An 11,734-nucleotide genomic window follows, 5' to 3' on the forward strand; every position below is an offset into this window, starting at 1 on the left:
CCAACCTCCCTACGCGGATTTTCCACCTTACACACTATTCACTTAACCCCGTCTAGGTGCTGCTCTCCCCAGTACGTTCTACACAAATGCCGAAGGACGCCTTTTTCGTCGCATCAGACGCGGACAGCCGCTGTCCAAACGTCCATATTTTACGTCTTCGGAGTGAGAACGGTTTGGCCTTGTAGGATTTAGATGATATTTGACCTAAACGTTCTGAAACCACTTAATATCAGCTGTCCTGGGGATGTACCACCAGTGTTATTTTCTGAATCCACCGTAAAGTATACTTTATAAATAACCTTTTAAGTGAATTTAGGAAGTGACACTTAGTCATAACTACCTCCCAGCTGCATGAATTATTTTCTGAAATCTGGTCAAAATGAAGCTATGGCAACAGATGGCCTTTATGTGTCCCAAACAAAAACAAAAACCAGTGCGACAATCATGAAAAAAAGGGGCGTTGTAATCAAAAAAACATTACAAATTGAATAGTTGTTTTGTGTCATATTGGTTTCCTTTTTACTGAAAGCTTTTGTCCTTGTGTATAGTACCTGGTATCCTAACAAGAGTGAAATGGGTGAAAGTTCAGTTGTCTAGGCTTCAGGATCTGGGCTGTGTGTGTACCATGTGGAGTACTCTGTGTGTGTGTGGATGTGTGTGTACTGGCATGCAGATGTTGTGTGTCTGTGTTTGTGTGCTTGGCATGGCTAGACATGCAGATGGGGTTAATCTCTAGAGATCTCTGGGCGTTGACAGGGTGCCGTCTGGTATCCACAGCAACCAGCAAAGGTTGACGGTGCTTCGCGTATCCTGACGGAGGACTTCACTCACGTGCGCAGCGCCATGTTGCACATCGCAGCGGTCGGACACCGAGACGCCGGGAGGTACCAGTGTGAAGCACAGAATGAACGAGGGACCAGCTCGCGGTCAGTGTGGCTCGATGTGTATGGTGAGTATACCAAGACTCCAAGAGAGAACTGCTTACGGTTGAAGTTAAAAAAGGAGAAATATGTGGAACTTTAACAGGCCAATAAAAAAATAAAAATAAAAAAACAATTCCAACAGCAGCTTTAAGTTTAGGATCTTGAAGATGTCTGCTTCTTTCTCTTTGCCGGCACAAATGGCAATGAGTGGTAATTGCAAGTGTGTGTGTGTGTGTGTGTGTGTGTGTGTGTGTGTGTGTGTGTGTGTGTGTGTGTGTGTGTGTGTGTGTCTGTGTGTGTGGACCAGGTTAAGCTACATTTGTGGGGACAAAATGCTGGTCCCCATAACGTTAAAGGGCTTTTTGAGGAATAAGACTTGGTTTTAGGATTAGGGTTAGAGTTATGGTTAAGGTTAGGGTAAGGGGCTAGGGAATGCATTATGTCAATGACTGGTCCCCACAAAGACACACTTGTGTGTATGTGTGTGTGTGTGTATGTGTGTGTGTGTGTGTGTGTGTGTGTGTGTGTGTGTGTGTGTGTATAGCCTTCTACAGCCAGGTATGAGGAAAGAGGGGATCTTCTCATCATAATTGTATTTCAATCAGGAGAGATTTGCAGATATACAAAGGTTTATTGTACTTATGCATAATATTAAATGTACAGTTTTTGGAGATTAGACTCCATCTTTAAGAAATGATATTTTTCAAAAGGGTAGAAAGCCAAAAGATAATCCCCAGATGAATTCTAGACACTGATGGTGGTCCCTGGAGCTGTGCATGGTGAAGCCCGGAAGAGCGAGGGGGGAGGAGGGTTGTGCTCTTAGCCTGAACTGAGCAGGTGAGAGTGACAGGTTTAAAACAGGGACGTCATGCTGTGATTGGCTCGTAGAATTCATAGCCGCTTTCGATTGGTTAAAATAAAAGTGAACTCCTCAAACAGCTGTTCAGTTTAGAGAGAGGAGAAGTCTTCCTGTGCTGTGAAAAGTAAAACGTTTGCTTTTTTTGTACATATGTGGATTGATCCAGTATTTGGACTATGATATCTTCAAATGTGCGTGTTGGGTAACTTTGTGACTTGCCTGTAAGTTTCTATATATCTATATTTACAGGCAAAAATGTTACCTCTGCAAATTCTTGTAACAATATCTCATGTCCTTATTTTTCAGAAAAGGGATTCATTAACTTAACACCCACAAGCAACGAGACCATCCAGGTCCGTTCAGGTGAGAGTTTGCCCCTAAATGTTGACATGGAGGCTTATCCAAAGCCTCGCTCCTTCTCCTGGAGCTTCATGGGCAGGGAGCTCAGGAACACAAGCGACCATGTCATCACCACACACAACCACGAATACAGGTGAGACCGCACACACACATACACACACATACTTTTAACACATAGATGAAAATGTTCATTACCTTCATTCGGTGGAATTTCACATCTTTGGTTCGGCTGCAGGTTCAGTGGAGGTACTAATGGAACAGCTGCATTTGTCACAGCTCCCTGAGAAATACAGCTTTCATTCTAAAAAAAAGAAAAGAAAAGAAATGCTCTGGGGTTTTTAGCGAAATGGGAACTGTGAGAATATAAATGGCTTTTGGAGGAAGAGAAACCATGAAATATCTGCAGTATTACTCCTGTGCTGCATATGGAAACATTACATAATACCATCCAAGGCGGCATGTTTAGCGTAATGTATTTCAGCTCACGCTTCATGGTGTTCGTTCCAAACATTCATAGAACATGCGAAGAATAGGACATGACCTTTAAGCCTTAATTGGACGTGGCCCCTTTGAGCAAAAGGGACACGAGGGAACACAATAATCAGTAAGTCCATGTCGAATGTGGGAAAAAGAGATTTCTAAAGTAGCCTCGAGACTGTTTGAAAACTGCAAAGCCCTAACGTGAGACTGCAAATATTGGAAAAACATCTTCTCTGGCAGCTTTGACATTTTATGCTAATGTATGCAAAAACATGTTTTGCTGATAATTCTCGAACAATGATGAATACATGAATGCTGAAAATGTAGTTCTTTTGTGACTAGGTACAGCAGTGAGCTGAGGCTGGTGCGACTGAAAATGTCAGAGAGCGGAGTTTACACCTTTCAGGCCTCCAACGGCGACGCTTCAGTAAACCACACGTTCACCATCTTTGTGATCAGTAAGTAGTGTCAAAGAGGTTTTTTGTTACCTTAAGCCACATGATGAGTCACGTCGCTCCACACTGCGTTCATTTTCAGGAGGTGACACGCGGGAAGAGGTTTCATTGACCTTTTTCCTTCACTCACTCTGTATTATTCATGACTCACTAAGGTTCAACACAGTAAAATGAATGTTTTTATAGCTCTGACCTGACATTAACTTGTGTTCGATAGGTAAACCTGAGATTGTCTCTCACGAGGGCCCAGTGAATGGACAGGTACGCTGTGTGGCGGAGGGGTTCCCCGCCCCGCAGATCACCTGGTACTACTGTGAGAAGCCCTATGCCAGGTGAGAAAGACCATGAAATCCCTATTTCTCAATCAGCCTCTTAGGGACCATCCACACAGAAAACGCTTTTTGGTGTAAACGCACGTGTTTTACATCGTTTTGGCTGATTGTCCAAATGAATCCTGCCTGATGACACACTTGTGTGAAACCTGGTCCCAGGGTGAAAAAATTCGAAAACACCCCCCTTGTGTCTTCTTTTGGACGGCTTAGCCTTAGTGATGTCATCGCCACACCCCTTGACCTCTAGCCTTTGACAACGTCTTACAACAAAAATGGCAGACTACGGGCGCCCGGGTAACCCCGGTGGTAGAGCGGGCGCCCATACACAGCGGGCCCGGGTTCACATGTCATTCCCCCTCTCTCTCTCCCCTTTCACTTCTTCAGCTGTCCTGTCATTCAAGGCCTAAAATGCCCAAAAAATTATCTTCAAAAAAACGAAAAAGCAATGGCAGACTTCATGCTTTTGTTCCTGCTGGAGAAGATATTGAGATCAGGGTTACTAGGGCTAAACATACTGTTTGTGTACAGCGTGCAAACTTTATGCATATGCTTTGCCCTTCTTCTCCGTTTTTTGGTGAATTTCTGTATCATAAACAGCGCCACCTATAGGCCTGGAATATGAAGTAGTGTGTTGAGTCATTTACAAATGGAACCGTTTGGAAGCACATATTCTTGAAATGATGCCAGGGAAGATGGGGGAAAAACGATTGTTTTGGTACTTATGGACGTGGCCTCAAAGTAAAAAATAAAAAGCTAAGTAAAGCAAAAAGCAGAGACAGAATATACTTGGATTGTGCAATTAGTGCGCTGAACTTTCAAACTACCGCCTAACGGAGTTCCAAGGATTGGACGCTGATATTAGGCAGGCCAGTCATGAAGCTGACTAAACAAAAGAAAAACTGCCAATCAGAAGCAAAAACAGCATGAGCTATTTATGAATAAAATGCTCTGAAATAATCCAATTATTGTTATGATATGTTCTGATTGCTAACAGATGTCATTGCTTTTGTATTGGCAATGAGGTCTGTATGTACTAGATACAAGATGTATTTTCTTAGCCAGACTCCATCGCTGAGCACCACCCATCCACCCACCCTTTCAGATCTGCACTGATGTTTGCAGAACTCATATGACATGTCCAAAAGGTCACACTAAAGACACATTGGATCGAGTCAGGAATGATGATTACGGTGGAATGTGGGATTGTTGGATTTGACAGGGCTGACTTGTGATTGGCTGAGTGATAAGTTGCCGCTCATGTGACAGGAGATTGGAAAGAGTTGACTTGTGATTGGTAGGGGCCCGGGACGTGTGCCTGTATAGAGGCGGCTTATGTCGTGTCACGCATAAAGTGTGTGGAAGGAGGAGCACCTGGTTGCTATAGCAACACCAATCCCAAACAGCATAGGCAGTGAATCATAAGTGATTATCCAAACTTGATCCTGTCGTTTTTAAATTATAATCAAATCCACTTAATAGTCACTACGTACAGGCACGCAAATGTCTTCAATGGAAGTATTCAGATACTTTACTTAAGTAAAAGTACTAATACCATACTGTCAGAACACTCTGTTACAAGTAAAGGTCCTGCATTAAGTCAACGAATGGAAGTATAATCAGGAAAATGTACTTAAAGTATTGAAAATAAAAGTACTGAATGCTGAAAAAAGCCTGTACTTGTAGGCTTTTGTATTGTTGGGTAGTTTAATTTATAATAAAACATTGCATTTCATAAACTACATGTGTTTTGTGTGCAAAACTGTCAGATTAATGTAGTGGAGTCAAAAGTAGAATATTTCTCTCTGAAATGTAGCGGAGTAGAAGTAAAAACTGGCATGAAAAGTACCTCAAATTTCTACTACAGTACAGTACTTGAGTAAATGTACTTAGTTACATTCCATCACTGGCAAATCAGTCCCTCCAGAAAAATATGATAATCTGATCACATAATTCAATGCATAATCAGCCAAAGTCTGCATATTTATGCGGGTGGGGGGGTCGTATTTTTTCAAATACGTCGCACTTTCGCCACAAATATTGCAGATTTTTGCGTAAAATATTGCGGGCTTGCATGATTTCATAATCCCCTCATTTTCATTGCAAAAAAGTCACATGTCTCTTAGCAGAAAATTGAAAAATGTTGCGTTTATTCAACACAAGAGCAGCCATTTTCCTCTGTTGCCATGGGAATATTATGAAGTGACATAAATGCGCGCGAAGACAAACACAGTCTCTTTTTCATCAAACCGCAATTTCATCCCATAAAATTGCCAAAATATCCCACATGTTCAGTCACATTTTTTAAGAAAACGTGCCGCATAATCAAGGATTTTTACCCACAAAAATCACAAAAAAAACTCTGGAAGGACTGGCAAATGTACAAAAAGACAAAGTAGTGTGACGTAAATGAGGATGTGACCAGAAAGCACTTAAAGTAGTTAACAGTTGCTTTTTTTATGGCGAGGTGCTAATATGGAGCCCTGGATTATTTCTTACATTTATACATTTACATTATTACTTACTTACATTTCATCCATGAGGAATTCCCCGATTTTTATTATGACCTCTGGTGATGCACACATCCCATCCCCTTTTTCTTATGATATATTACTATCTATTTATTTGTTTTATTGTTGATGTACTGTATGTAATGAAATATACACCATAAAAGTGTTTTCAAGACTGAGCAAGAAAACCGGAATGTGTGTTTTGCAGAGGCGTAGGGGAGAGATGCGTACGTGAGAGAATGACATATAGCTCAGGGATGCCTTAAGTGCTTCGAAAACAACGTACAATCGTCTGCCCTCAGGTGCTCCCAACAGGTGAATGCAACCCAGGAGGAGCGCAACGTCATCACCGTCACCCTGTTCAGCCCCCCGTTTGGGAAGACGGAGGTCGAGAGTCGGGTGAACGTAAGCAGAGGACGGTTCAGTACCCTTGAATGTGTGGCTACGGTGGAGGGAGAGCAGGCCTACACACTCTTTTCTATCAGCGGTGAGTTGAAATCACGTACATGCGTGCTAGCGTGGACAAACCAAGGGGCCACGTGACAAACGGGGGCGCCCGTCAGTCTCATGTTTTGTTGCTGATTTGATGTAATCCTCTACATGTCTCACCTTCGGATTAGAATTAAGTGCAGAGTCAACAGCACAAGAGAGGACACACAGACATGAACTCCACCTGTTAGTTTCAATAAAACTTAATCCTTAGGGATGTTTAAAAGCATGCGATCGAAAAGAATGAGATGCCCGCGCTCTGCTAATTCTCCCATATGTTTTATTGTCCCATCCGGGTAGCAGAGTTCGGGCATCTCATTCTTTTCATATGTATCCAGCCCCTTTGTTGCCCTGCACCTCACCTGTGGGGATGTGCACGCTACTGCTACTGCTCTAAAATCATGTGACTCCCTCCCCTCCCCTGTGCATTTGAAAAAAAAAAAAGAAATCTTAGCAGTTCTACAAACCCAACATGGGATTTAACCTCTACTTAGAATATTTACTACAAGCATTATTTTGGCATGGATTAACCCATAAATGTGGTCTCATAACTAGAGGTTGGTCTTTTATAATCTGTTAGGTAAACATAAGCGATACCTCCTCTGATACGATGTTATCACTTACATATGGGAATTAGCTTAAGTCCATTGTTTACGTTGTCTCCAAATCTCTGGCTCTGGCTCTGGTGTAACGGCTTCCCCATCTGCCATGCTAATTTCCCTCAAAGTGGTGCGAGTGCAGGAACTGAAAGTAGAGCGAAGTTGTCCCTGCCTGAGCCTGGAGACCCGGGTTTATGCAGGACACGGGGGGATAACTGTGGCTATGTATGTGGGCGAGCATTATGAGGAAGGACAGTGTTTGTGGCCAGGCAGAACGGGCCCTTGGGAGCGTGTGGCCAAGATTTTTATGCTTCACCGAGTAACAGCAGACCAGGCGGAGGCGCTGAGAGTGTGGAGCGCAGTGGGAGTCCTGGCGGTGCTGGGCGTTCTGGGTCTGTGGGAGGCTTGGAGGTGTCAGTGTGAGCTGCAGCAGAGAACACACAAAGCTTTAGAAACCACTGACAGGTTTACAGCGGATTAGTTCCTGCAGACTCTGCATTCTCAGATTGAAGTGGAGGGAAAGCTTCTTATCTCTAAATAGCTTATTACACCCCACTGGACAGAGGAGCAAAACAATAAGGGATCACAAACAGCCAGACACAAAGGAACAGAACACTGATGACATAGTGTCACTCACAGCCACAGCTGTAGAACGCTACAGTATGTTCAGTATATAATTTGATTAGGTCGCTGTGATTTGACCAACGTGAGCTTCACTGTGACTTAGCCTTCTCTGGCTCCCGCCCCTTTGCAATGTCATTTAGAGTGTGAAGATGGTAAACCATTAAAATATTCACTGATTGACTCTATTGCCACTGCTCTTGCATCTAACATTATCATTTCTGTCTCCCTGCAGAGAGAACTGTTCCCCATGATCTGTTCACCCCTCTGCTAATTGGCTCTGTATCAGCAGCAGGCATCCTATGCCTTGTCCTTATAATGCTGTTCTACAAGTACATGCAGGTAAGACAGTTCTGCACTTATCCAGCATGGGGTGTAGCGTGCAGCCGGCGCAGCAGCAGAACGGCTGTGTCTGTGCCTGCCCTGTGAAGATAGACATTTTTGGGGATTTTTTTCACAAAAATGGATATGTTGCTTGGAATTACATTACATTTTTTTAACTAAATTGAGCTTGGCAAAATCTAATAGGTACTCGTACCTACATCCCCACCAAAACCGACGCCTATGTCTGTTGCACTATGACGCATAGCAAGCCATGCAAAAAGCATGTTGAAATAACTTACAGTAATTGATGTTTTTGTTTTTCTTCATGGCAGAAACCCAAGTATCAGATCCAGTGGAAAGTTATCGAGGGCATCCATGGAAACAACTATGTGTACATTGACCCCACCCAGCTACCCTACGATCACCAGTGGGAGTTCCCCCGAAACAATTTGCGTTTTGGTGAGTCCTGTCCTGCACTCCTTTATCGAAAATGATGTCAATAAGTCATTTCTGACACTGACGTGTACATCCTGATATTCACGTCTTGGGTGTAAATCATCGTAGGAGTCAAATAATGTTGAGATACATGATGGTGTGTGTGTGTGTGTCACTGATAGTCTCAGTCATAAAAACAGTGCAGACCTCATGACATCATCGCTGCCAGCCTCAGGCTACTTCATGCTGATTGTAAGAACACTCTTGTTTTCTGTTTGTGTGGATGCCATGTCTGTTTTAGCCTTGTTTGTGGTCACTAACCAGTTCCACGGCTCATTAATGATGAAACCCCACTCCCTCACTGCAAACAGAATAGTATTGACATATTCTGGGTGTTGTTATGAGCAAACCTCCTTAAACAGGATCCTGCGTGTCCTGGTGCCTTCGTACACAGCCCGGGGGCTAAAACCTGGCATTGGGCCAGTTTGTGGGAGGGAAACGGGATGGGGAATAACAGTTTTGTGTCTGTCTTTCTGTCTTCAGGGAAGACACTGGGATCTGGTGCATTTGGGAAAGTGGTGGAAGCCACTGCGTACGGACTCTCCAAAGCAGATTCAGTTATGACGGTGGCTGTGAAAATGCTCAAAAGTAAGCGCTGTCCGCACACATGCAAATGAAATGGGACGTGCACAGCGTGGCTATTTTAACCCTCTGAGGTCTGAAAGGCAAATTCACATATCTTCTTAAATTAATCTGTGTCACTAAAGCCAAAACATTAATGTTTGATTTTTGAAATTCCTAATTTTCTTTTTTGAAAACAAACCTTAACCTATGATGTGTTGAATTGTTTTGGTGCTTGAAATGAGTTTACAAGGTTATATATGATTAAAATAGCAAATAAGCAGACTGTCCTTTGTCCTCAGAGGGTTAACTATGGGACAAATGTGCATGGTAGCTGTGCGCTTTTATAAAGTAAATAGAAGAAAAATAACTTTCCTGTAGGTATTCAGGGACATGTGGACTGTAACAGCCACTTTTAACTGCATTTTGCCTCCAGCAACAACCACTTTCTTTTAATCTTGCACATTACTGTATATGTACTATGTATTAGTCATCCTAGCTCAACATCATCTGAGTTCTTAATCCTTTTGATTCTGATACTGATTATGTTTCCAATTCCTTTTCTTTCTTTTTTTCCCCACAGCAAGTGCTCACTCCACAGAGAAAGAGGCGCTGATGTCAGAGCTGAAAGTTCTCAGTTACTTGGGAAACCACATGAATATTGTCAACCTGCTGGGAGCCTGCACTGTTGGAGGTGCGGCGGCCATGTTGTCGTGTAGTGTTAGGACTGCAGAATGAAACTGGAAACTTGAGAGGTTTTCGGCACAATTCAGGGCACAAATTTTCAAGTCAAGTCAGCTTAATTGTCACTTTCTTCACATATATATATATACTAGACATGCAGAATCTAAAAGTTTGCAAAAAAATAAATCAAATTGCACAACAGATAAGACTACTGACGACCTACTACAAGAGTAAAAACAAAAGTGCTCTACAGATAGGGACATTTGTAACACTAAGACCGTAAACGGCAACACTATGACAAGGCAAGATAACAAGACAAAAATGTTATGATATGATGTGTTGTGATAAAGATGCATAAAGATGTGCAAAAATGCAACAACAGCAACTTCAGAGTCCGGAGTTTATGGAAGTCATGTATCTTGAAAGATCATCATCGTGAGCCATGTTTTCTTGCTCTGCAGGCCCTACTCTAGTGATCACAGAGTATTGCTGCTTTGGAGACCTCCTTAACTTTCTACGCAGAAAGAGGGAATCCTTCATCTGCAAAAAGCTCGAGGAAGACTGCCACTACCGCAACGTCATGCCGCAGAGAGACGCAGCTGGGTCAGCTTCTGTTTATTTCATTTTATTTTATTTCACGTTGATTTATCAGAGGCATTGTACACTGATAGTACATACAAGTGAAATGTGCCAGAATTAGCATGGAGGCTATTCTGCATCTGCTGTCCCTAGACTGGTGGTGTAAGGGGTTACGATTAAGCCATCAACACACAGTTTTGGCCCTATACAATAAAAGTTGATACCAATACTAATGCTAAAATACCACAACATAGAAAAATAACTCACATACACACACAGCTTAACAAATAAGGCACAATAGCATAGACCACAGATCTTTAACAGGAGGTCTGGGACCGCTAGGTGGTCCTCAGTGCCCTCCAAATTATTGTTAATTTTTGAAAGGTTTTACATAAAAACATACAGTATTAGCAAATATAAATCCTTACTGGCCTGTCACTAAGGAAGCCATCCACAGATATAGTTCACTGTGCCACATCTATGTAACATTAAAACATTATTTTTAAAATTATGCCAACAATTAGTAGGCTATTTTAATAGCTTAGTATTCTATACAACAAAAGATATGTGTAAAGGCTTTAGGCTGCCCTACATGGCCCAATTCATTATGCAACTTTGTATTATAAAATATATGTAGTAAGGGGTCCCTGCTCTGTCTCTCTTTCAGTTGAGGGGTCCTTGGCTTAAAAAACACTAGCAAAAGACCCCTGGCATAGACACTGTGTTTGATGAGCGGTATATTGTGTGTAAGAGAAAATCACTAGAGTGCTAGTATTTACTATCCAGAATGTGCGTAGGAGGAGGGTATTTGGACAGCAGCGTGCCTATGTGTGGCTGTGCTCAGCTGACACCAGACTGCTCCTTTCCTCTTCACAGTGACAGCTTGAACGGCTACATGACCATGAGGCCTTCTGCTGCCGGCAAACTGCCGTTCAGCTCCTCATCAGAGAAGAGACGCTCACTACGCAAAGGTAAGCCAGCCAGCCAGCCATTCATCCGTCCTCCATCTCAGTCTTAAAATACACAAAAAGGCAGTTAAAGTAAAATGATTTCCGTCCTGCGTGTGCTCTCAGGTGACTCCTACGTCGAAGCAGACACAGAGAGTGAGATGTTCGACGAGGATGGGCTGTCTCTAGACACCGAAGACCTTCTCAGCTTCTCACACCAAGTGGCCAAAGGCATGGAGTTCTTAGCCGCCAAAAATGTGAGCATCAAATACACTATCATACTTGCCTTTTGGGTGACCTCTGGTGTGAATTCTACAAGGTATCTGATAGAGCATGGATCATCTTTCCACAGCCGATAAACAGATCTAAGGGCGTTTTCACACCCGAAAGTCCGAACCAAGATTCATGTTTTTGTTACATTGTATACATTTGATCCAATAAGTGTTTGTTTCACACTGCACTAAAGATCCATACGTGACAAAACGTAAGAAAAGAACAGTCATTTAAAGAAAGGCAACA

General features: G+C 42.7%; 1 protein-coding gene across 2 annotated transcripts in view; it reads left to right on the forward strand.

The window, feature by feature from the left end:
* Window positions 1–11,734, forward strand: part of kita (KIT proto-oncogene, receptor tyrosine kinase a) — a 29,051-nt gene that overhangs the window by 8,210 nt on the left and 9,107 nt on the right. The window contains exons 5-16 of one of the 2 annotated variants that reach the window (XM_032525962.1): window positions 757–949; window positions 2,089–2,275; window positions 2,965–3,080; window positions 3,295–3,409; window positions 6,219–6,403; window positions 7,861–7,967; window positions 8,282–8,408; window positions 8,928–9,032; window positions 9,589–9,699; window positions 10,151–10,292; window positions 11,145–11,239; window positions 11,342–11,472. In XM_032525962.1, coding sequence (XP_032381853.1) covers window positions 757–949; window positions 2,089–2,275; window positions 2,965–3,080; window positions 3,295–3,409; window positions 6,219–6,403; window positions 7,861–7,967; window positions 8,282–8,408; window positions 8,928–9,032; window positions 9,589–9,699; window positions 10,151–10,292; window positions 11,145–11,239; window positions 11,342–11,472 — 1,614 coding nt within the window. The remainder of the gene's footprint in view (window positions 1–756; window positions 950–2,088; window positions 2,276–2,964; window positions 3,081–3,294; window positions 3,410–6,218; window positions 6,404–7,860; window positions 7,968–8,281; window positions 8,409–8,927; window positions 9,033–9,588; window positions 9,700–10,150; window positions 10,293–11,144; window positions 11,240–11,341; window positions 11,473–11,734) is intronic. The other variant, XM_032525964.1, reaches the window with a different exon arrangement.

Source organism: Etheostoma spectabile, chromosome 9 (genome assembly GCF_008692095.1).
Source record: "Etheostoma spectabile isolate EspeVRDwgs_2016 chromosome 9, UIUC_Espe_1.0, whole genome shotgun sequence".
NCBI classification, from domain to species: domain Eukaryota; kingdom Metazoa; phylum Chordata; class Actinopteri; order Perciformes; family Percidae; genus Etheostoma; species Etheostoma spectabile.